The sequence below is a fragment of the Nicotiana tabacum genome, chromosome 9, assembly GCF_000715075.1.
Source record: "Nicotiana tabacum cultivar K326 chromosome 9, ASM71507v2, whole genome shotgun sequence".
Taxonomy (NCBI): domain Eukaryota; kingdom Viridiplantae; phylum Streptophyta; class Magnoliopsida; order Solanales; family Solanaceae; genus Nicotiana; species Nicotiana tabacum.
In genome coordinates, this window is record NC_134088.1 from 93,524,190 (window position 1) to 93,550,702 (window position 26,513).

Consider the following 26,513-nt stretch of genomic DNA (forward strand, 5'->3'; position numbering starts at 1 on the left):
AATAGTATTTTATAAAAATATTATAAAAATAAATTTCAACATTCTCTCTCTTTCTTACTCTCCCAAAGAGGGTGACATACACTTATGCCACATTAGCATTAAGGGTATAATAATTCCATTTAAAAAAGGTTTAGGGGGTAATAGGACCTAGGCCTATTTAAAACCGAACCGAAGCCGTTAATCGAACCGAACCAATAGCTTATTGGCTTATTGGTATAAGATTATTGGAGTAATGGATGGTAAACGGATTGAGATTTTATAATTAACGGCTTAACAGTTTGGGGATGGATTACTCAATTTTCTTATCGGGTAAACCGTTAACCCGTTAAGAATTTTTAAATTTATACTTTTACCCTTATGTATATAAAGTACTACTGAGAAGTCGCCAGTCACCGGAACTTAGAAAATCTTTCTGCAGTTCTGCAACGTAATTTAGATGCCTTCTGCAATGAAAATGTCATCTAAGTTACTTAGTTTCCACTTAGATGCCTTAGAAGTTACGTTCCAACAGATTCAGACTATGTACTTGCAGCAGATTCAGACTATGTTGCCTTAGATGGCATTTGGACTAAGTAACTTAGATGCCTTTGTAATAACCAAATGAAAAGTAAGTGGAAACTAATAAGAAGTTAGAAATGCATCTGTATTCTGTGCAGTAGTGATAGAACTATTTTTTTTCATAGCAGAATTTTACTAGCTATATAATACAATTGTTTAATCAATACTTTCCATAAAATATGCATGAAAATTGAGACGGTGCAAATACAATTCCAAGATAGAATCAAAGAAGATATCAACACAACATCTCACGATAGAACTAGAGAAAGAGATCTATGATAATGGCCAGAACTGGAAGTAATTTGTAGATCCTCGATGGAATTGATTTGAAACCGTTTGGTATTGATTGAATAATTGTTCAAAACATTTCTATTTGACTTAGCCGATAAATCGTCCGATAATCGTTAATCCGATACCAATCCGCCCGTTGTCTTATTGGATGGCTAGCGGATTACTACATTTATAATCCGATAACCGATAAGCCGAACCGTTAAGCGTAATTATTCACCCGATCCGCCCGATAAGCACCCCTAATAGGACCCCCACAAAGATAAATTGTGTAGTTAAAAATCCGGCTATAAGTCAGGGGGTACTTATACATTTTTCAAAAAACAAAAAAAATTTGGTTTGAGCTAATATTTTTTAAAAAAGAAAAAAAATTAAAATATTTTCGAATAGAATGACAATATATATTACATTACCATTTTTAACTCAAACATTAATATATTGTTGTATACGATCGAAATCGGGCATACCCGATTTCGTTGGCAAGGGAGTTGCCTCAAGGGTAACCTCATAATAGATCGGGTTCGAGCTCGAAGATAGAACATCACACTTGGAGATCGAAGTGTTCATTGAGATCGAGGCCAGCAATAATCGAGATCGAGCGTGACTAACTTCGAGTAAGGCATAATAACGGAATAACGAGATATCAGTAACCGGTCGAAAGTCAGGGCGGAAATTCCGGAACAGATCAAATCAAAGAGGTTATTAGCGCCAATCATGGGATCTACTTCCGTTATTAGAGTTGTACCTTATTTAGGATTCCTCTATTATATAAAGAGGGATCCCATTCACTTGTAAAAAAAATATTATTCACTGATAAGAATATACATATACACTGCTTTATTTGTTTTACATACTGTTTATCGCTGTTTGTTCCATCCTCCATTGTTCTTATTAACTAACCTCGAGACTATCTCGAATTGAGGTCGAGGTATTGTTTGCGGACCTGTTTGATTTATTTTATTGTCTAAGTTATCAATTTAATTCGTTGTTTATCAATTGGTGCTAGTTTAACTCATATATCCTTAAAACCACAATATAAGTTTAGTTGTTACTCAATTTTTAGAATAAACAGTTTGGCGTCCACCGTGGGGCTACGGATAATAGTGATTGTTCAGTACTGATTCTGATAAAACACACTATTTTACGCTTGTTCTTGTCAAGTATCTTTGCTTTCAGGTTAAAACATATCAAACTCACAAAACGCATCCACACACGGTGACAATGGCCTCAGATTCCACGATGAAAACGAAAATGTGATTGCTCCAGGAGTCGAGGTGCCACAGGTTAATCTCGGGGGAGCACCGGTTGCCAACCCAGTCGATGTCAGTTTGCATGTTGCTCTAAACGCGGATCTAGGCGCAAATCTCGATTTGAGCGTACGCAGAGAAGGCCGATCTAGTGTCCAAGGAACACAAGGCAGAGGAGACGAAGGAGTCAGTCTCCAAGTGATATTCGAGATGCTTCAGGCTCAGCAAGCTGCTATTGCTCAGTTACAAAATCAACATAGAGCTCCGAATAGGGTCGATCCAGAAACTACCCGCCGTACCGAGCCAATACCGGAAAGGTCAAATGGTAACAAATCGGGGACTGATCCCGCAGTAATAAAAATACTCGAGGAGCTCACCAAAAGAATTGAATCAGGGGAGAAGAGAATCGAAGCCAAGGATAAAAAAATGGAGACATACAACTCTCGAGTTGATTAGATACCGAGGGCACCGCCAATCTTGAAAGGGATGGATTCGAAGAAGTTTGTACAAAAGCCGTCTCCTCCAAGTGTGGCTCCGAAGCCTATTCCAAAGAAGTTTCTTATGCCAGATATACCTAAATATAATGGGACCACTAATTCCAACGAGCATGTTACTTCATATACATGCGCTATCAAGGGTAACGATTTAGAAGATGATGAAATCGAATCTGTGCTGTTAAAAAAATTCGGAGAGACCCTTTCGAAGGGAGAAATGATTTGGTATCACAACCTTCCACCAAATTCCATCGACTCATTTGTCATGTTAGCAGATTCTTTCGTAAAGGCACACGCCGGGGCCATAAAGGTCGCAACGAGGAAATCAGACCTTTTCAAGGTAAGACAAAGGGATAATGAAATGCTGAGGGAGTTCGTGTCCCGATTTCAAATGGAACGCATGGAGTTGCCACCAGTCACAGATGATTAGGCCGTTCAAGCTTTCACCCAAGGGTTGAACGAGCGAAGTTCGATAGCATCACGTTAGTTGAAACAAAATTTGATCGAATATCCAGCTGTAACTTGGCCAGATGTGCACAATCGATATCAATCGAAGATCAGGGTCGAGGACGACCAATTAGGAGCCCCTTCCGGTTCAGTATATCCAAACAGTCCAGCAGTTAAAAACCAAAGGGACGTTGACAGGGAGCCAAGATCGAACAGAGACCGATATCAACCATATACCGCAGATTGAAGGAACAATGGTTCAGGACGCAATTTCGCCCGGAACGATTTAAGAAGTGATCGAGGACAGAATTTTCGGGGACTTATGAGCAAAAGTGATTTTGACAAGTATGCCGATCCCACAGAGGCACCTCGGTTATCGAAATATAACTTTAGCATCGATGCATCAGGCATTGTATCGGCAATCGGAAGGATCAAAGATACTAGGTGACCTAGACCCATACAAACCGATCATTCCCAAAGAAAATCAAATTTGATGTGCAAGTATCATGGCACGCATAGTTACAAGACTGAGGATTCCAGGCAATTAAGGGAGGATATAGCCTGTCTATTTAACGAGGGCCACCTTTGAGAGTTCCTCAGCGATCGAGCCAAGAATCATTTCAGAGAAAGGGACGCCAATAGGAAAAATGAACAGGAAAAACCCCGACATGAGATTCATATGATCGTCGGTGGGGTCAACATCCCACAGGGACCCATATTCAAACGCACTAAGGTATCGATCACTAGGGAAAAATGAACCCGAGATTATGTGCCCGAAGGCACTTTATCATTCAACGAGGAAGAAGTAGAAGGCATTTCTCAGCCCCACAATGACGCTCTGGTAATTTCTATCTTATTAAATAATGTTCAAGTTAAACGTGTTTTAGTGGATCCAGGTAGCTCGATGAATATCATCCGATCGAGGGTCGTGGAGCAGCTCGGCCTACAAAATCAAATCGTGCCCACAGCTCGGGTCTTAAATGGCTTCAATATGGCCAGTGAAACAACTAATGGGGAGATTATTCTACCGGTGAACGTGGCTGGAACAATTCAAGATACCAAGTTCTACGTAATCGAGGGCGACATGAGGTACAATGCCCTACTCGAAAGGCCTTGGATCCACAAAATGAGGGCATTCCCTTCGACTCTCCACCAAATGATGAAATTCCCGACGTCGGCTGGTGTAAAAATAGTATACGGGGAGCAACATGCCGCAAAAAAAATGTTTGCGGTCGATGAGGTAACGCCGATATCGACACTATCAACCTCGGAAAGGTCGAGTATCAAAGGTAAACAGGAAGTCAAATAGCAATCACAGCCACCAGCCTTGACTGAATCAGGGATGCAGGAGACAAAAGAAGAAGAGGAGGATTTTCTGACCCCTCGAACTTTTATTGTTCCCGAAGATTCTGACGCCACCAAATCAACGGTAGAAGAGCTATAACAGGTTATATTGATCGAGTACTTACCCTAGCGAAAGGTATACCTGGGAATGGGATTAACCCCCGAACTCAGGAAAAAGCTTGTTCAATTTCTTATTGATAACATAGATTGTTTTGCTTGGTCCCATTTAGACATGACAGGGATCCCACCGGAGATAACGACGCATCGGCTAAGCCTGGACCCTAGGTTTAAACCGGTGAAGCAAAAGAGAAGAACCCAGTCCGAGGTAAAGCACGCATTCAGAAAGGATGAGGTAACTAAACTCCTCAAAATAGGGTCCAATCGGGAAGTGAAATATCCTGAATGGTTAGCCGATGTAGTTGTAGTCCCTAAAAAAGGTAACGAACTTAGAATGTGTGTAGATTATAAGGATATAAACAAGGCATGCCCCAAAGATTCTTTTCCACTTCCTAACATTAATCGCATGATCGATGCCACGACCGACCACAAGATCCTTACTTTTCTCGATGCCTATTCCAGGTACAATCAAATCTAAATGAACCAGAGGACCGAGAAAAGACTTCATTTATCACCAAGTATGGAACATATTGTTATAATGTAATTCCCTTCAGGCTAAAAAATATAGGAGCTACTTACCAATGCCTAGTAAATGAAATGTTCGAAGAACAAATAGGTAAATCAATGAAAGTTTATATTGATGACATGCTAGTTAAGTCCCTGCGCACAGAGGACCATTTGACTCATTTGTAGGAAACGTTCGAGATTTTAAGGAAATATAACATGTAGCTCAACCCCGAGAAATGTGCTTTCGGGGTAGGTTCAGGCAAGTTCTTTGGCTTCATGGTATCGAATCGGGGGATCAATATCAACCCCGATAAAATCAAGGCCATATAAGACATCACCGTCGTGGACAGTGTAAAAGTCGTACAGAGGTTAACTGGACGGATAGCTGCCTTAGGCCGATTCATTTCGATGTCGTCGGATCAAAGCCACGGATTTTTCTCTCTGCTAAAAAAGAAGAACGATTTAGCCTGGAGCCCGGAATGCCAACAGACATTAGAGGTATTAAAGCGATACCTAACGACCTACCACTTCTTCACACTCCAAAGGCAGATGAGAAACTTTACTTGTACTTGGTAATATCGAAAATCACGGTAAGTGGTGTCCTAGTTCGAGAAGAGAAAGGTACGCAATTTCTCGTTTATTATATAAGTCGAACCTTAGGAGAAGCAGAAACTAGATATCCACATTTGGAGAAATTGACACTTGCACTGATAAGCGCCTCTAGAAAGTTAAGACCATACTTTCAATGTCACCCTATATGCGTATTAACCACTTACCCACTTCGTAATATTTTGCACAAGCCTGAACTATCGGGCCGATTGGCCAAATGGGACGTCAAACTCAGTGGGTACGGTATTGAATATCAACCCCGGACGACCATCAAGTCTCAAATTTTAGCAAACTTCGTGGCCGACTTCACGCCAACCCTCGTACCCGAAGTCGAAAAGGAACTCTTGTTAAAACCGGGTACATCATCGGGGATATGAACCTTTTTTACAGACGGTGCTTCGAATATGAAGGGGTTCGGGCTAGGCATCATTTTGAAGCCGCCCAGTGGTAGCACTATTAGGAAATCTATCAAAACTTCTAGGTTGACTAACAATGAGGCCGAGTACGAGGCCATGATTATAGGTCTTGAGCTAGCTAAAAGCTTGGGAGCAGAAGTCATTAAAGCCAAGTATGACTCTTTACTGGTAGTGAACCAAGTAAACAAAACCTTCAAAATTCGAGAGGATAGAATGCAAAGGTATTTGGACAAGCTGTAGGTAAACTTGCACCGTTTCAAGGAATGGACTTTACAACATGCACCTCGAGAACAAAATAGTGAGGCCGATGCACTTGCAAGTTTAGGGTTATCAGTCGAGGAAGATGAGTTCAGCTCGGGGACTATCGTTCAACTCTCAAGATCTGTGATCGAGGAAGATCATGCCGAGATAAAATCTACAAGCTGAACCTGGGATTGGAGGAATAAATATATTGAATACCTGAAAAACGAAAATCTCCCATCGGACCCTAAAAAGTCGAGGGCCCTACGAACCAAAGCTGCTCGATTCACATTGGCTGAAGATGGAACATTATACAGAAGGACATTCGATGGACCATTGGCAGTATGCTTAGGACTAGGAGACACCGATTATATTCTACGAGAAGTCCATGAAGGCACTTGTGGGAACCATTCCGGCGCCGAATCACTCATTCACAAAATTATTAGAGCAGGATACTACTAGGATAGCATGGAAAAAGACACTAAGGAGTTTGTTCGAAAATGTGATAAATGTCAAAGGTTTGCACCGATGATCCATCAACCCGGAGAACAACTTCATTCAGTCATATCCCCTTGGCCGTTCATGAAATGGGGAATGTATATCGTCGGCCCTCTGCCATCGGCCCAGGTAAAGCTAAGTTTATTTTATTTATGACTGACTATTTCTCTAAATGGGTTGAAGCACAAGCGTTCGAGAAAGTGAGAGAAAGAGGTTATAGACTTCATTTGGGATCATATCATATGTCGATTTGGGATACCCGCCGAAATAGTGTGCGACAATGAAAAATAATTTATCGGCAGCAAAGTGACAAAATTCCTCGAAGACCACAAAATAAAAAGGATGTTATCAACACCATATCACCCTAGTGTGAATGGACAGGCCGGATCGACGAACAAGACTATCATTCAAAACCTAAAGAAAAGGTTGGACGACACTTAGGGGAAATGGAGAGAAATTCTACTCGAAGTTCTTTGGGCATATCGAACAACATCAAAGTCTAGTATGGGGGCAACCCCGTTCTCCTTAGTATATGGCTCCGAAGCCTTGATTCCAGTCGTAATACGGGGAACCCACTCCCAGGTTTCGACATACAACAGAAAAGTCAAATCACAAGGCTATGAATACTAGCCTCAAATTATTGGATGAAAAATGAGAAGCCGCACTCCTTCGAATGGTTGCACAAAAGCAATGAATCGAAAGATACTACAATAGGAGAGCCAACCTTCACCACTTCAGAGTCGGGGACTTAGTCCTGAGGAAAGTCACCATCAACACTCGAGATCCTAATAAAGGGAAGCTCGGCCCAAATTAGGAGGGACCCTACCAAGTCCTCTACATCGTCAGAAAGGGATCTTATAAGCTCGGCACGATGGACGGCGAACAACTACCAAATAATTGGAACATATCGCTTCTCAAACGGTATTATTACTAAAGGTATGACTTTATCCGCTTTTTTCATTTATATATTCGACACTAACTCACTGCAGGTGTTCGATCGAAGACATCGAGACCTCAGGTTTTAAAGCACGCGTTGCACTCTTTTTCCCTTAGATCGGTTTTTGTCCTAAGTGGGTTTTCCCGGCGAGGTTTTTAACGAGGCAACAATTATGTGCTACATGAGGACAATTCAACAGTATCCAAGGCTTATTTATAATCAACCTCGAATACTGGGGTCATCACCCTCAGATGTTACACTGTCGAGGAAATTACTTCGTGTCAAAGGGTCTCGATAGAGAAACTTTGTAATGGGCCAATCGGTCGAATGAACCGTGTCCGTATAGATTAGTCGAGCCCCGATGGCAAAACATGTACGCATGTATAAATTATACAAAGAAGCATTCTTTCTATATCAAACATCTTGTGTCTCAAAGAAAATTTTCTATTATACAAGCTCCATACTTATGATTTTGTGAGAAATGGCTCAAGGGCCAAGTGCAAATATACCTCGTACACTCGGGGTCTTCCATCGATGATCGACATATTCAAGTAATCTAAACTAGACCTCAAAGAGGCACCCCTCGATCTATAGGCCAAGGACATCACTCTCGGGGACTAACACTTCGAACAAGTTCGAAGTGTTATTGGGAAATAATCCCAAGAGGCATACTCAAAGGCTACGGCCAAATTAAGGCGGCTCAGAGACATACGAATCCCGCAATAAAAATAGGCCTTCGAATTTTTTGAAAAACCGGTTAAAAAAGGCTACCCTCGGCAAAAGGGCTTTTGATGAAATCAGCCCTCGAAAAACCTTAAGAGGTATCAAATTATCTTAACACAAACATGCTAAGGCACAAAAAGCAAAGGGGTTTCAATCGATATCGAACCCTCAAAATACCTAATGGGTAAAGAATACGTGTTAAGGCATAAAGAAATTTTTACTAAGTCTTCTAAGCCGAAAAAGGGAAAAAGTAGCCATCTTTTAGAGGCCATATCGGCCCAATCTAAAGAGCCTAAGGGCCAATACACTTAGAGTTCGAGATTTTGTTCTCACTCAATTCGGACCTAAGGGTTTCACTATTCCGAGCTCAAATAAAATTGGCTTGAATATAGCTTGAAGATTCAACGTTATTTGATATAAAACCTTAAGGGGTCTGTTACTGTGAGTTCGAAATTTACTCGAATTCGGCTACAAAAACAGTACAATTACGACTTCAATCAAGCCATCCGAAATCAAAATCCTGAACATATTGTTGAGCCCGGGGACTCGCCTTCGCTTAACTAAAAACCTAAGGGTTTGTTCTACTCTGAGTTTGAGCTATTTCTCACTCGATTATAGAGGCTACAACAACCCGATTGCAACAAAGTTCTCACAAGACCAAGGCAAAACAAACTTTATCATAAATCAGAAATCAGAGACGAAATGGAAAGAAAAGGAATATTTCATATATGTAAAGTATTTACAAAGACCACACAAGGTCTTACACAAAAAACAAAAGGAGAAAAAAAATCCTAAGTGCCTAGTCCGCCTCGGGAGCTGCATCTTCTGGAGCTTCATCTTTATCTCCTCCATTCTCGGATCCACTCGCAGAGTCTTCATCATCGGAAAGCAAAGCTCCGGCCTCGTCCTCCAAAACTTTTGCACTCTCGATTTCAGCCGTGAGGTCAAAGCCACGAGCATGTACCTCCTCAAGAGTCTCTCTTCGAGACTGGCGCCTAGCATGCTCGGCAACACGGGACAATCTAACCTCAGCAGCGTCAGAAATTTCCTTTGCCTGAGTGTTAGCGGCTTCAGCGTAGGCTCGGTAAGAGGCCACGAGCGCCTCTACCTCAGATGTGGCCCTTGCAAGCTCAGCGGCCAACCGAGTCTCGAGCTCTTCAACCTTCTGGGCTCGGGCCAAGTTCTCCACCTTCACGCTTTAGAGTTGATGCTCAACCGAAGACAGTTGGGCCCGTACCGCATCTTTCTCCGAGCCGAGACGGCCCATGCTCAACTTCCACCCCAAAGTCTCTGCCTCTTTTATCTTGGCCTCCTCACGAAGCTGCTCAACCAATTCGGCCTTCTGCTGAACCTGCAGGATCAAAGTGTTAGTTGCCAATATCAAGTTAATACATAATAAGCTCCCAAAAATTTACATTACCCATTTAATGAGCTCGGTCTGATCTTGATTAGTTCTTGTCAGCTCAGCTCGAATGCTCATGATCTCTTCTTTTAGCACATAGAGGAGTTTGAGGGCGTTTCTCTCCTCCGTAAGCTTTTTGAGATCAGCCTCATATCGGGCCAACTCAGCTCGGTACTTGGAAGACGCTTCTCGATGGAGCACTGTAGCCTGTACAAAAAGAAAGAAAATCAGACTTAGAGAAATAAGAACTAACGCAAGCATGGTAGCATGAGTTAAAACTCACTTGGTTCAGAAGCCGCTGAGCAGCCTCATCAAAAATGAGTGATGCGTCAAGGTCGGAAATATCATCGACCCCGCGAAGCAACCACGAAATATATCATCCCCTTCGGGGGCCGTCCCCACATTGGGGGTCCCCATGGACCGGGCATCCCGAAACTTCCCCTCTGAGAATGTGGGGCCGGGCGGCGAATCGTCAATATTAATTGCCCCGAGCGAGTCACTTGGGGCATTCTCTTCTTTTTTAAGGGCCTCAGAACTAGACGCTTCGGGCACACCCGTCGGTTGCTCATCACGGCAGGAGGCATCATCAACACCCGATGATTCGGGAATTCTACTCGGACCTTCCCCCGAGATCACCTCAGTCTGCGGCTGAACCCCCTCGACTTTCACCGGCTCAACAACTTTCAAAGCTTCGATGCTTTCCCTCTTCCAAGCCACTAACAGGCAGTTAGTATCTTCTCCCTTCTCGTCTTCATCTCGTAGCGTTTCGACTACATCGGCAGGCAGAACGGCGAGATCAGTCTTCGACTTTCAAGCCCTGCTTTTTTTGGGCCTTGGGGTATCTACTGGCGAGGCCTTTCTCCTTTTCTTATCTTTGGTCGGCTTCGGGACCTCCTCTTCCCCGAGGGGAGGCGGCCTCAAAACGACATTATCTCCAAAACCTGTATGAGAAGAAGTCAAGTTAAAAGGAAGTATTTCACAGGAAAACATCAAACACGGACATGGGAACTTACCATGATTTTTGGCCTCCCATCGACCCTTGGCCAAATCACGCCACGAGCACTCAACATACGAAGAGGTTGAAACCAGTTGTCGAACCCAACCTGCAAGGTCCGGGACTACACCAGGAAACCAGGGGGAAGCTGCACCATAAAGAAGAATATAGATGAGAAGAGGGAAAGGAAACATAACAAGTAATCAAACGTTATCGGTGAAGTTCTACTTACGCTTCATGTTCTATTCTTCGAGGAATGGCATATTCTCAACGGGGCTTAAATCGGAGGTCCTGACTCGGACAAACCGGCACATCTATCCTCGGTCCTTGTCCTCATCTATGCTCGAGAATAGCACCTTCGTGGCCCAACGCTGAAGCCTTATCAGTCCGCCCCGATAAAGACGAGGGCTGTATAGCCTAATGAGATGATCGAGGGTGAAAGACATCCCCTCGATCTTGCTCGAGAAGAATCTGAGCAAAATGACAATGCGCTAAAAAGAGGGGTAGATCTGGCCTAGGGTTACCCGGTATTGGCGGCAAAAGTCGATTATGACGGGATCGACGGAACCCAGTGTGAAAGGGTAAGTATACACACTTAAGAACCCTTTTACATGAGTGGTGATGTCCTCTTAGGGGGTAGGAATCACCACCTCTTTATTCTCCCAGTGAATGTCCTTTTTCAGCTGCTAGAGATCATCCTTCGGATATCGAACAGATGTATCTAGACATGGGCTCGCATTGGCCAGGAACCGAAGAGGGTTTTCGACTTTAAAGTCGGAAGTAAGTTCACATGGCCCGGGGATGCACTCTTCGATACGTGGCTCCACCGGTGTTTTGTCACCGGCCGACCGCGATGAGGAGGCCTTTTCTTCTTGAGGAACGGTCTTTGATGTTTTTGCCATTGCTATATGAGGTTTAAGGAAGGAAAAGGCAGAATTTGCATTTTAATAAGAGATTGGCAAACGGAAACCGACAAAGTTGATGGACTTGAAGAGAATAAAAGAGCTTTTGAAGATTAGAAGAAGTTTGAAAAGATTATGAAGGCGGTCTATTTATAATAGCCACTTTGACGGTTTGAAAGCACTGGTGGCTGACCTTCAACTGGCGTTAATTAATGACCTTGGGAACTGTGCAAACGCGACGCTTCAATCGCTTTTGTCTCTTACGTCACGATGTTGATGTCATAATTTGATCGAGGTATTAAATCGAAGTCTCAAATTCATTTCTTCTCGTTACACTCCAAAAAACGAGGGGACTATTTGTATACGGTCAAAATCGGACATACCCGATTTCGTTGACAGGGGAGTTGCCTCGAGGGTAACCTCATAATAGATCGGACTCGAGCTTGAAGATAGAACATCACACCTGGAGATCGAAGTGTTCATTGAGATCGAGGCCAGCAATAATCGAGATCGAGCATGACTGACTTCGAGTAAGGCGTTATAACGGAATGACGAGATATCAGTAACCGGTCGAAAGTCAGGGCGGATTTCCCTGAACAAATCAAATCAAAGCGTTATTAGCGCCAATCATGGGATCTACTTCCGTTATTAGAGTTGTACCTTATTTAGGATTCCTCTATTATATAAAGAGGGATCCCATTCACTTGTAAAAAAAAATATTATTCACTGATAAGAATATACATATACGCTGCTTTCTTTGTTTTACTTACTGTTCATCGCTGTTTGTTCCATCCTCCATTGTTCTTATTAACTAACCTCCTGACTATCTTGAATCGAGGTCGAGGTATTGTTTGCGGACCAGTTTGATTTATTTTATTGTCCAAGTTATCTATTTAATTCGTTGTTTATCAATTGGTGCTGGTTTAAATCACATATCCTTAAAACCACAATATAAGTTTAATTGTTACTCAATTTTTAGGGTAAACAATTGTGTCTATATATATATATATATCTATAAGTTTTGGTTGAATACCGTGGCTTTTTCTTCATACTTGATTCAAATTGATGGTTTTTTTAACTTGCTTTATTGCTGATTGACATGTTATCTCCACAATACATATGCTTTAAGTGAAGGGTATATGTGAATTCAAGAGGAATTTGTCTTTGAAAATACTGCATAGTCGATTGATTCACAAGATGAAAGAGAAATAGTTAAGCAATAACTGAGGAGGCGATAATCATAATGAGAATTTTGTTCAATAGTGAGTTGTTGAGATCCGTATGAAACTAAATTAAATTCAAACTGATGAGGTAGTACAAGAAAAATTAAGAATTCAATTTATATTTTTGTAAGCATATCAATATGTTCTGCAATTGTAAAAATACATGCAGCTCTCTTCTCTTGACTGATGCAAACAAATGGTAACATCGTCATATTTTAGCAAAATCTAATGATGCTTTCCCCGAAGGACGCTTACTGAAAAAATACTCCCAATAATCAGAAAACAGAAGTTGTTTGTAAACTGGTTTCTCTCCATCAGTTTCCAACACTTGTGGGAAAGGACCAATGACTGTATCAAGCCTAGGATTCACAAACAACGGTATAGATATTCTAGCCTTGCTCGAATCGACAGCTGCACAATGCTCGACACTCTTGTATCGATCGTTGCTCATAATTTGCAGCGAGTCGCCAATATTAACAGCTAAGGCTCCTTTAACTGGAGTTACATGGATCCAATTATTGTCTTTTGTTCCTTGGACGAAAAGGCCTCCTGTGTCATCCTGAAGGAGGATAGTAATGCAAGAAACGTCGCAGTGTCTGCGACAACCGATTGTGAGGCTTGGATTTGGGCAAGGTGGATAGTAGTTTATGTTGATAGCCATAGTGCCCATCAATAGAGGTTCTAAAGTTTCATCAATATTTTCATTGACATTAAGGCCTTTTAATAGAATCTCCAGCAACTTTTTAGCAAGTGGTATAGCCCACTTTTCATACTCCAAGACCTGCTCCCTGCACAAAGGAATATAAGATCCAGAACTCCGCAGCACAAAAGGGAGACTTCATTCTTTATCTTGTGTGGCAGTGTTTGATTGAAATATTATTTTTGATACATTACCAACTACTTTTTGAATTTGTGATTTTAAATATGCCATGATATATCTTGGCTATAATACCATGCTGCTAAGGGCAAAATAAAAGGTCTAAAGTTAAAGCGGTTTCAAATATGAAAAGATATCATTCTTTTTTCCAGCAACTAAAAAAAAAAAATAATATCATAAAAATGGAATGTAGGAGTATATAATAGCTGCATGAATAATTTTTTTCTTCTTCTTTATGGACCAAATATATATGAGTCAAACTTTTGTGATTATCATTTTAGTTTCTAATGTCTAGCACTAGGCATTAGGAGTGTTTGTTGATTGTCACGAGAGGGTTTACATGCAGTCAAAAGAAAGGAATGATTGAAGTTCGAAATTTAGACAACTCAGATTCTTAACGACAACAATGAATTTGAATTATTATTTTATCATTTTATCAATTAATATTTATTATTGAATTTTTATTATAATTAATATTCTAAATAATTTAATAGTAAGAAAAAAAAGGTAGCTCGATCCATAAAATATCTCGCTAAAGAGCAAGTTTTAGTGACTGGTTACACGGCTCAACTCCATAACTTGTCACAAGGACAACAATTTTATCGTTGGTCTAAGGTTCCTTTTAAATAGTTTATTATATAAATATTTTTTTTATCCATCAGTATATATAACTTAAACTCATTCTAGGCTCTGTAGCTACAGGAAAAAGATTTGTAGCTAGAAGCAACCTAGGCTGAGCATAAGCACAACATCTATGACTGATGATACGTACACGTCACAGCGAAGTAAAGGAAAAAAGAAAGGGATTAATTATCAATAAAATTAAAGAGTAAGAAAGTATAACAAATAAGATAGAAAACAAAGTGGGAACATAAAAACCAAAAGTCACGTTAAAATAATTGAAAATACGAAATTTTATTTACAATAACAATAAAATTATCGTGTCGGATAAGTTATAATATTGTAGTGTTAAAATCTAATGACGTTACTTTTATATGCAACGACTAAATTTCAATTAATTTAATGTGATAACAAAATAATTTTCTAACTATACTGTTATAGTATGAAAATTTAGTGACTTTTTTGGAAAAAATAATTGTGAGTTTACTATTCCTTCCGTTTTCAATCTAGGGGACACAATGTGTATTTATTAGTCTTTTATTAAAAAAATAACACATTTTATATTTGAAAATAATTTAACTTTAAATTTTTTAATTTATTTACTTTACTCTTGGAGAAAAGTTTTTGTAGCCTCATAAATGTCATGACTCCTATAAAACTTTTGCCCCTTAATCTTTTAGGACTACATATTTCAAAAAATTTTTTTTTTTAAAAATTTTGTGTCAAGTCAAAGGGTATTATAGCGGATAAAGTGAATCAGATTATGAGAAAGCTAATTACCTGGTTTGAGGAGGCCAAAGATTGCTATCATCCCCAGGATTACAACCATGTTTTATACTATCCCTCCATTCCAAAACCTTCTCATCTTTCTCACCGATTGCACTCCAAAACAAGAGCACAGATTCATCAGGTCCAGCATTTTCCTTATAGTACTTGATTTTTTCTTCAGCTGGTAACTCAAAGAACCTGTGACCAGCTTCCTTCAAATTCTCAAGAACTTCAATAGGAATCCCATGATTGATTATTTGGAAGAAACCCCATTTGCTAGCTGCTTCTTGAATTGATTTTACAACATTTACATCATCCCAATTGGACAGATCAATGGTTGGGATTGATTCTTGATTGTCAATATGTAATTGGTTTTTGTCTAGTCTTTGATCTTTTGGCTGAATGCATTGTTTTGGCACATTTTCAAGGCCTGTGTCTACTAGGCCTTTTATTCCATTTGCTTTCTTGATCACAAAATCAAATATGTCAACTGCTTCAATTTTTGTACAACTCATTTTGATCTAATTTACTGTGGGAGAGAAGAGATGAGGTGCTTTCTTTTTATATTTTCATGGTTGAGGTTGAAGGATGCAATATTTCATTTTGGGTGTGGTTTGGTAGAAGAAAGAAAATAATTAGGAAATCAAACATAAAGAATATTTTTTCTATCAAAAGGGAAAATGATTTCCCCGCTTTTGTTTTTCTCTATTAGTCTATTTGAAATAGTTTTAATATTTTAGAGAATACTGGATAGTTACCTTATTTTATATGATGCAGTAACTGCTTAGAGAGTCAAAATAGTTGTTGTTTACTGTTATTTTTTTTATGTCTTTTAAATATTTTAAATTATTAATTATTGTAATTCATAATATTTTTTACATAATATTTTTATTACAAAAAATTAGAAGATTCTTTGTATGAATTCACACTGAAAATTAATTAGTTTGAAAACAAATAATATTTTTCGAAAATTATTTTTCCATACCAAATGTTTTACTCTTTTCTGTTTAATATGTTACAACAACAATGAAATATTTTATATTTAAAATATTTTAATTTTAATTTTTCATTTTATGCTTAATTGCACGCTCTAATTGTCATGAAAAATCTTAAGACGACATGTTCTAAAAGGGAACTTTAGGTTGTGTCAGACGTGTTTTCTTTCTTTTTAAAATTTCGTATCCAATTAAATTGTGAAAATAAAATAAAACGTTAGACTAGTTGTTGGTAGTTGATGTGGTGGTTTCTTAATGTCCACACGCATGAAGTTGTGGTGATATAAGTCGCGGTTTGTTTGAATAGCCTCCACATTTTTCTTGTCAGTTGTCGTGAATGATGAATAGTGTGTTTGGCCAAGTTTCTCGCCAAAAATATTATTTTTTTAAAAAAAATTTTTCCAAAAAAAATATATTTTTTCAAAATTAAAGTATTTGGTCAAATTTTTAGAAAGAAAAATACTTTTGAGCAGAAGCAAAAGCAGAAAAAAATAATTTCTTCCCAAAAGTACTTTTTTAAAAATAATTTTGAGAAAAATACACGTTGAAATACTTTTTAAAAGCTTGGCCAAATACTAATTGATATTCAGAAGTATTTTTTAAATTAATTAGCCAAACACAAATTATTTCTCATATTTTGAGAAAAATATTTTTAAAAAAAAAATACTTATCAAAATAAGCTGATTTTAGAAGTTTAACTAAACATGCTAAAAATTTAGGTAACATTAATAAAGTGACATTTAAAAAGAAAGGAAAAAAGTACTCTAACAGCAGTAGTAATAATTTGAAAAGAGCAACTTTGCTAACTGCCATAAATATTTCACACGCAACGACAAACCCTTCCCTCCCGATTGCGGAACTCAACAAGTCATTGTAGAACAAAATTTTCATTATGATTATCCTCATAAAAGGAGTCCACTTTAGGTCGCAAGTTTGAAAATTTTGAAGAGCAATTTATGCAAAATATCCATTAAACTTAAAATTATAATTCTTTTCTACCAATTTAAAAACTATTTACAATATATGCCTATCCAATTAAAATTAATTACTCCTACCTATCCACTTATTACCCATTTGGCTTAGCTTAGTTTGATTTGGCTTGGTTTGACGGCTTGATTTAGTACTCCTAGCTTAATTTGACTTTATTTGGTTGGTTTTGACTAGATATTAAAAACAAAATAGGTAGAGGGCAAACCATATGAGCAAGGGCTGGTAAATAGTTTCTCCTGCCCTGGTATTTGCCAAAGAACCCCTCGTTAAAATTTCTGACCGTGCCATTGGATGTTGGTCGCCTCCTAATTCCTCACTTGTTGAACATTTCTATTTCATCTTGTGAATTAGATAGGCTATCGTCACAGACCATTTCTTCTTGATTTCACATATACCATTCACTAAAAGCATATCCACTGTGGGGAAGGTCTTCATTTAAAGCACAAACAAAATAAATTCAAAAAAGCTGCTGAGGATTCAATCGGGTGGACAACTGCCTGAACATATTAGTATCCTTGCAAGCAATGAAGCCGACTCTAGAATCATACCTCTCTATAATAACATTCCTATATAACAACCATTCATTATAAAAGTTAAATTTTTTTGAAACCGATCTTTTATATTATATTATAATAATATGTATCTTCTATAATAACACTTCACTATAACATCCCAAAAATATAAAAAAGTTATAGAGATGTTTGACTATAATCCCAAAAATGAACCTGATGTCACGTGATAGCTAGCTAGAGTGTAAATTTAATAGCAAGAAGTTATGTAATGAAGTAATAATTAGAAGATGGTGTAATGTCTCTATTGTTGACCTCGGATTCTCTGATTCATTCAAGTATGAAAAAAGAAAGGTTTAGTTTTAAATGGATCGTAAAATAATATGAAAGCACTAAAGAAATCGGTTTACTACGAATAGAACAATAGAAGACCTGCTAATTAATACAATTAACCTGGCAGTCTAGGACTCTTGCCGTAAGTGATTGTGTACCGGTAAAATTGGGGATAAAATTACTCCCGATTTTCCGGTAAAGAAACGAGAGAAAAGCACAATCTGACATGACCTCGAGTAAAGTCGAGGGATTCCACGTCTCAGAGCTCGGGGAGGACGAATAGTGCACCCGGGACCAGACACGGCCGAACATTGGGCCCGAGCAGAGTGAAGAGCCAAGACTAAAGGAAAAGACGGTTAGACAAAATAAGTGAGGGGCCGAAATATCCGCCCTCAACCGGATATGATGGCGCAAATCTCGCCCGATATCAATTGTGTATCGATGTTTACTGGAATGAGAAGATTTTTTTTACCGTATTTAGATTTGTACTAGGATTGAAACTTCCCTACTATATAAAGGGGGAACCTTTTTATTTAGAGACCACTGTTGGCACGCATATCAAAATAATAAAGTTAATTTTTTTTTAGCTATTATTAAAAGTGTTCTTCAGTTGCTTGTTTATTAAGTTGCAACCGAGCTCGTTCCGAGGGCTGCATCAGACCGATTTCCAAACGTCCACTGCAAAGCTAGACTTATTCATCCATTACATTTGGTTTGATCGCTTTGATCTTTAATTCAATTATTTATTGTTCATAGTTCATTCGTTTGGGGCTAAGGATAATGGTGATGATTTAATACGAATCTCCATAACACACTACACTTGCTCTTTGAAGTTTGATTTCAAGTTAACCTAAAAATGTCAAACTCCCACTCTGCTCACTTAAATGTTAACGCTGAGTCAGGCCACCACAATGAAAACAATAATATAGTATCAAGCAATAACATAGCCCCTGTTGATCCTAATGGTGTCCCAATCACTGACCCGGTCGACGCTAACTCACAAGTTGTCATCAATATCAACCTGCCAACTTCCCGTAAATAGCATTCACGGGGTACCCCGACCATCGGTTCGAGAAGCACCCGAAGGGGAAGGTGATGGAGTTTGCTTACGATTGATTTTCGAAATGTTACAAGCTCAGCAAGCAGTAATAACACAGCTACAGACCCAAAATCACGCCCAGAACAGGATTGAACCTGAGCGGGTTAGAGAAGACACGCTAAAAGATGAATAGATTGTCGTAGAACCACGTGAGTTCAGGCCCGAAGAAATTTTTGAGGTGACGAAAATGCTCGAAGCGCTAACAAAGCGGGTGGAGTCTTGTGAGAAAAAGATAGAGACAAATGGCAAGAAGGTAGAAACTTACAATTCAATGGTCGATCAGATCCCGGGAGTGCCTCCAATATTGAAAGGGCCGGATTCCAAAAAATTCATTCAGAAACCTTCCCCCCGAGTGTGGCACCGAAGCCAATCCCGAAGAGATTCTGACTGCCCTACATTCCCAAATATAACGGGACTATAGATCCAAATGAGCATGTAACCTCCTATACGTGCGCAATAAAAGGCAATGACCTAGAAGATGACGAGATTGAGTCGGTGTTATTGAAGAAATTTGGGAAAACCTTGTCCAAAGGAGCGATGATATGGTACAATAACTTGCCTCCAAATTCTATTGATTCATTTGCAATGCTTGAAGATGCCTTCGTTAAAGCCCATGTTGACACCATCAAGGTCGAGACGAGGAAATCAGACCTCTTCAAAGTCAAGCAAAGAGATAACGAGATGCTTAGAGAGTTCGTGTTATGGTTCCAGAAGGAGCGAATGGACCTGCCCCCGGTCGTAGATGATTGGGCTATTCAGGCGTTCACTCAAGGGCTCAACCCCCGAAGTTCCATTGCTTCTCAACAATTGAAGTAAAACTTGGCAGAGTACCCCGCATTTCCTTGGGCCGATATCCATAACAGGTATCAGTCGAAGATTAGAGTCAAGGACGACCAACAGAGCCCCCTTCGGGGTCTGTTTACCCCAATAGAGTGAACTACCGATCTAAAAGAATTATGGACCAGGAGCCAAGGCCGGTCCGAGATGGGTATTAACCATACAGCTCGGATAGAAGGGAAAACGGACCCGGTCGCCACCCAAACAAGAACGACATGAGAAGCGACCAAAGACCTAGCAACCGGGGTCTGATGAATAAAAACGACTTCGACAGATCACTTGGGGGCAGGGAATCCCCGAGACTATCGAAATATAACTTCAAAGTGGACGCTGCGAGTATAGTGTCGGCCATTGGTCGCTTCAAGCAGACCAAATGGCCTAGGTCACTTCAGTCCGATCCCGCACAGAGGGATCACAACTTGGTATGTAAATACCATGGTACTCACGGTCATAGGACCGATGATTGTCAGCATCTAAGGGAGGAAATGGCTTGATTATTCAACAACGGGCATCTTCGGGAATTCCTAAGTGAGCGGGCCAAAAATCATTTAAAAAACAAGGACGCCAACAAATAAATTGAGTAGAAGGACCTCAACACGTGATCAACATGATCATTGGGGGAGTGGATAACCCACAAGGGCCCATGATAAAATGCACCAAAGATTCTATCACAAGGGAAAAAACACACCCGGGATTACATCCCGGAGGGATCCATCTCGTTCAGTGACGAGGATAACGAGGGCATCGTCTAGCCTCACAATGATGCATTGGTAATATCCATATTTATCAATTAATCTCGAGTTAAACGTGTGTTAATTGATCAAGGTAGCTCGGCCAACATCGTCTGATGGAGGGTCATAGAGCAATTGGGATTATTGGACCAAATCGTACCGGCAGTACGAGTATTGAACGAGTTCAACATGGCATGTGAGACAACAAAGGGTGAAATAAACCTACTAGTAAACACTATCGGGACTACCCAGGAAACAAAATTTTACGTGATCTAGGGGGATATGAGATACAACGCCTTGTTTGGGAGGCCACGGGTACACAACATGAGAGTGGTGCCTTCGACCTTACATCAAGCATTAAAGTTTCCCATTATAGGCGGAATCAAAATGGTTTAGGGGGAACAACCGGCAATAAAAGAGATGTTTGTTATCGAGGAAGTGATCCTTGTATCCGCGGTCACGACATCCAAAAGTGGGGGACTGGTCGAGGAGAAAGAAACTAAATAGTAATCAGTGGTCCCGGCCCTCACCGGGTCGGAAAATAGGGGGAGCACATAGCAAATGAGGATGATGATTACGGTGTCCCGAGATCCTTTATAGAATCCGATGATACCGATGCCACCCAATCAAAAATCAAGGAATTGGAGCAGATCATGCTGATCGAGTATCTACCGGATAGAAAAGTATACCTAGGCACGGGGTTAACTCCCGAGCTCAGGAAAAAAACTCATTGATTTCTTAAAGCTAATACCGATTATTTTGCCTGGTCCCATTTTATATATGATAGGGATCCCACCGGAGGTGACAACTCACAAATTGAGCTTGAATCCAAGATTCCACCCGGTCAAAAAGAAGAGGAGGCCGTAGTTCAAGGTCAAACACACATTCATCAAAGACGATGTATCTAAACTTCTGAAAATAGGTTTAATTCGGGAAGTTAAATACTCGAATTGGCTAGCTAACGTAGTGGTCTTGCCTAAAAAAGAAAACAAACTTAGAATGTGTGTATATTATAAGGACCTAAACAAGGCATGTCCAAAGGAATCATTTCCATTTCCTAACATCGACCGAATGATCGATGCGACGGTTGAGCACGAGATACTGAGTTTTCTCAATGCCTATTCTGGGTACAACCAAATTCAGATGGACCTGGGCGACCAAGAAAAGACCTCCTTTATAACCAAATTCGGCACCTACTATTACAATGTAATGCCGTTTAGGCTAAAGAATGCAGGTGCCACGTATCAACGCCTAGTTGACCGGATGTTCGAAGAACAAATAGAAAAATCAATGGAGGTTTATATTGACGATATGTTAGTTAAGTCCCAGCAAGTAGAGGACCATTTGAAGAATTTGCAGGAAACTTTCGACATATTGAGGAACTACAACATGAAGCTGAATCTAGAAAAGCGTGCCTTTGGGTCGGCTCAGGCAAGTTCCTCGATTTTATGGTATCCAATCGGAGAATAAAGATCAACCCGGACAAGTTAAAATCCATAAAATATCTCACCATAGTTGACAACGTCAAGGTAGTATAAAGATTGACCGGGCGGATAGCCGCATTAGGCAGATTTATTTCGAGGTCGTCCGACAAAAGCCACCGGTTTTTCTCATTACTAAAGAAGAAGACCGAATTTTCTTGGACCCCGGAATGTTAGCAGGCTCTAGAAGAACTCAAACGATACCTGTCAAGCCCTCATTTACTTTACACCCCGAAGGCGAACGAGCAGCCATACCTTACTTGGCAGTTTCCGAGGTAGCGGTAAGTGGTGTCCTGGTTTGGGAATAAGAAGGTATGCAGTTTCCTATTTACTATGTTAGTAGAACCCTAGGCGATGTCGAAACAAGGTATCCATACTTAGAAAAATTAGCACTCCCCTTATTGAGCGCATCTAGGAAATTAAAGCTGTACTTTTAATGTCACCGCATATGTGTCGTGACCTCGTACCCGCTAAGGAATGTTATGCATAAACCCAAGCTCTCGGGCCGCCTGTCCAAATGGGCCGTAGATATTAGCGGGTACGATAATGAATACAAACCCCGAACTTCTATAAAATATCAGATTCTGGCAGACTTCGTGACCGACTTTACTCTGGCCTTGATCCCCTAGGTTCAAAAAGCATTACTGCTCGCCTCGGGGACTAGCTCGTGGGTTTGGTCCCTATTCACGGATGGTAATTTTAATGCAAAAAGTTCCGGGTTGGGAATCGTATTAAAACTACCTACGATAACCTAATAAGGCAATCTATTAGAACTCTGAAATTGACTAACAACGAAGCCGAATATGAGGATATGATTGCAGGTCTAGAACTAGCTAAGAGCCTGAGTGCTGAGGTGATCGAAGCTAAGTGTGACTCCCCTCTCGTCATTAACCAAGTCAACGAGATGTTTGATGTAAAAAGAGGACCGGATGCGGAGATACTTGGATACGTTACAAGTGACCTTACACAAATTCAAGGTATGGACTCTACAACATGTTCCTCGAGATCAAAATAACGAGGCCGATGCATTGGTTAATCTAGGGTCGTTAGTCAACTCTGACGAATTCAATTCTAGAGCAGTACTGCAATTGATGAACTCAGTGATAGAAGAAGGACACGCCGAGGTAAACTCAACAAGCTTAACTTGGGATTGGAGAAACAAATATATAGACTACCTTCAATAAGGGAAATTGCCATCGGATCCTAAGGAATAGAGGGCCATACGTACTAAGGTTACCGTGTTTGGTTTGGTTGGTGGAAAACTATACCGAAGATCATTTTTTGGCCATTAGCAAGGTGCTTGGGTCCTGGGGAGACCGACTTCATGATAAGAGAAGTAAACGAGGGTACCTGTGAAAACTATTCGGGAGAGGAATCCTTGGTTCAGAAATTGATCAAAGCCAATTATTACTGGAATGAGATGGAAAAAGATGCGAAAGACCTCGTTAAAAAATGTAACGAATGCCAGAGGCACGCCCCAATGATTTACCAACCGGGGAAGATGCTTCACATGGTCCTCTCCCCCTGACCGCTCATAAAATGGGTGATAGACATCGTCGGTCCCTTGCCGTGGGCACCCGGCAAAGCCCAATATATATTACTTATTGCTGGTTATTTTTCCAAGTGGGTCGAAGCACAGGCGTTCGAGAAGGTTTGGGAAAAAGAGGTCATTAACTCCATCTGGGATCATATAATATGTCGTTTCGGAATACCGACCGATATCACTTATGACAACATGAGGCAGTTCATCGGCAGCAAGGTTAGTAATTTTTTGAAGACCACAGAATCAAAAATATTTTATCGACGCCCTACCACCCAAGCAGGAGCGGTTAAGCGGAATCAACAAACAAAACTATACTCTAGAACCTGTAGAGGAGATTGACCGACTCATAGGGAAAATGGAAAGAAATTTTGCTCGAGGTCTTATGGGCATATCGAACGACTTCGAAGTCTAGCACCGATGAAACACCATTCTCTTTAGTCTACATCGCAGAAGTTTTGATTCCGGTTGAAGTAGGTGAACCTAGCCTAAGGTTCCAATACGTTACGCAGACGTCAAATAATGAGGCCATGGCCACTAGCTTAAATCTAGCAGACAAAAGCCGAGAAGACGCCCTAATCCATTTAGTAGCCCAAAAGCAATGAATGGGAAGATACTACAACATAAGAGCAAACCTTCGATACTTCCAAGTCGGGGACTTGATATTAAGGAAAGTTACACTGCATACCAAGAACCCGAATGATGGGAAACTAGTCTCGAATTGGGAAAGACTGTACAGAGTCACCGGTAATAATCGGGAAAGGCTCATACAAGCTCGAGTCCGAGAACGGTGTATAACTACCCAATAATTGGAATGTGGCACACTTAAAGCGATACTACTGCTAAGGTATGAACACCATTTCCTTTGTAGTTATTACTCTTTGAACTAACCCGTACAGGTACTCAGTCGAGGTTAAATGTGAGGATTAGGTCTGAAAGCATGTGTTGCACTCTTTTTTTCTTGGACCAGTTTTTTTCCAAAGTGGGTTTTACGATAAGGTTTTTAACGAGGCAACAGTAAAACATGCTACCCTAGTTTTGAAGATCGGCCTGAGGCCAGCCGGGACTGGGGATCACTTGTATTAGACCAATAGTATTCGAGCCCTCACAAGTTCAGTATTGAATACTATGGGGACATCACACCCTAAGTCAAGATCCTGAGTTTAGAAATGTAGAAGGAATTTATAAGACCCTGAGTTCGGAAATTTAGGAGGCATTGTTTTCGATATTGAAAGCCAAGGCTTGAATATTAGAATTAATTGTAAGAGTCAAACAGTCAAATGAACAGAGCCCGTGTAGCTCATTATCGCCATGGCAAAAAGCTTTTTGTACCTTCGGTTATGTAATCTACATTCAAAGTAATACAAGAAGTTTTCCTTCTATGTTTCATCAGTTCATATTTGCACCAGCAATATTATCGTTATGTTACTTAGAGTCAATATTAGGTTCAAAACCCTTAAGCCTACGGGCCTCCCTGAACCGGGGACTGATACCCGACAACCAGATCGGGGAATTGGGGCTACCAAATCCCGAAGGCACAGAGCCTACCAGGCATGGCCCAAAACACGAAAGGCCATGACCAACTTAAATGGCTTGGAGATGTTCGAGTCCGTACATAAAAAGTAAGGTCCTTACACATTTTTTAATCTATGAAAGCTTACTTCAGACCCAGCCACAAAAAGAGCCACATTCGGCAAAGAATAATAGTGTCCGGTTAAAACGTTCAATTATTTTACAAAGACTTTATATTTTATCAGATCCTCTGAAGTCAAAGCAATTTGGGGTTGTTACTTAACTTAGGCCTCATCCGGGCTTTGGGGGGAACAAACAGTCTAAGTTATGTCAAATTCCATGCTAAGGCATCGATGACATATTTTAAAGACTAAAACACAAGTTAGAAGTCTTAAACATAATCAAATACTGAAAAGTAAAGGACACGATATATAACCGAAGAGAAATTTTTTATATACATGTACCAAAACGTATTTACAAAGGCGTCATAAAACGGCCCCAAAATACAAAAATATGTAGCTACAAAGAAAAAACAAAAATAAACTAAGGCATTTCTTGCCTAATCCCCGTCAGAGCCCGACTCGCTACCCGAACCCTCGGGCTGGTATCTCTCTTTGGCCTCATTGGAGGACGGAGTGGTGTTTGAGGACTTCATCTTTTGGCTCACAAAGAGCTTTGTACAGGTCTTTTTGCCGGACCTCCTCTTTAAGCTGAAACTCGAGTGACTCACCTCCATTTCAAGACCGATGGAAGCTCTCGTGATGAAGCACCGAGGCTCGAAGCGTAAAAAGGAGCAAAAATCATCAAAATCAGCTAAGACAAATGAACTCTCCAAAGAAATGAGGAAAAGAAAACATACCCTGTTCAACGTCTGTTGTGCCTTGTTGAAGAGGCTCGGCACATCCCCCTCTTTCATCTGCACGTCGGTCACCAAGGAGCGAAGATAGCTGGGCACACTAACTGGCCCGGACAGCATACTGGTATCTGCTAGTACCGTAAACACGATCGTTTTCTTGCGGTCAGAGTTTTAGCTTGGGGCGGGGAACTACTTCACAAGCTTTGGGTTTGAACTCGGATCACCTAACCCCAGGAGCGCATCCTTTCGCAGGATCTCCAGGTGGACAAAATCAGAGTAGTTCTCCAGCGCACCGACATCCATACCTTCAAAAAATAGCTTAAGGGTGGCCCGTGATGCCTCGGTCGGCTTCTCTGAAATGGCTTGAGCCTCATTAAAAAGAGGCTCCGTGTGGGACGGTGACTCCGAGACGTCAATG

At 40.4% G+C, this 26,513-nt stretch overlaps 1 protein-coding gene across 1 annotated transcript; it reads right to left on the reverse strand.

Moving 5' to 3' along the window:
- Positions 1 to 12,993: 12,993 nt before the first annotated feature.
- LOC107787977 (bi-functional coumaroyl CoA and feruloyl CoA ortho-hydroxylase F6H2-2-1-like) lies at positions 12,994 to 15,916 on the reverse strand. Its single transcript, XM_016609607.2, has 2 exons — positions 15,225 to 15,916; positions 12,994 to 13,734 (listed from the first exon to the last, which is right to left on the reverse strand). Exons 1-2 carry the CDS (start codon positions 15,725 to 15,727, stop codon positions 13,155 to 13,157), a joined length of 1,083 nt encoding a protein of 360 aa, XP_016465093.2. The 5' UTR covers positions 15,728 to 15,916; the 3' UTR covers positions 12,994 to 13,154.
- Positions 15,917 to 26,513: the final 10,597 nt, after the last annotated feature.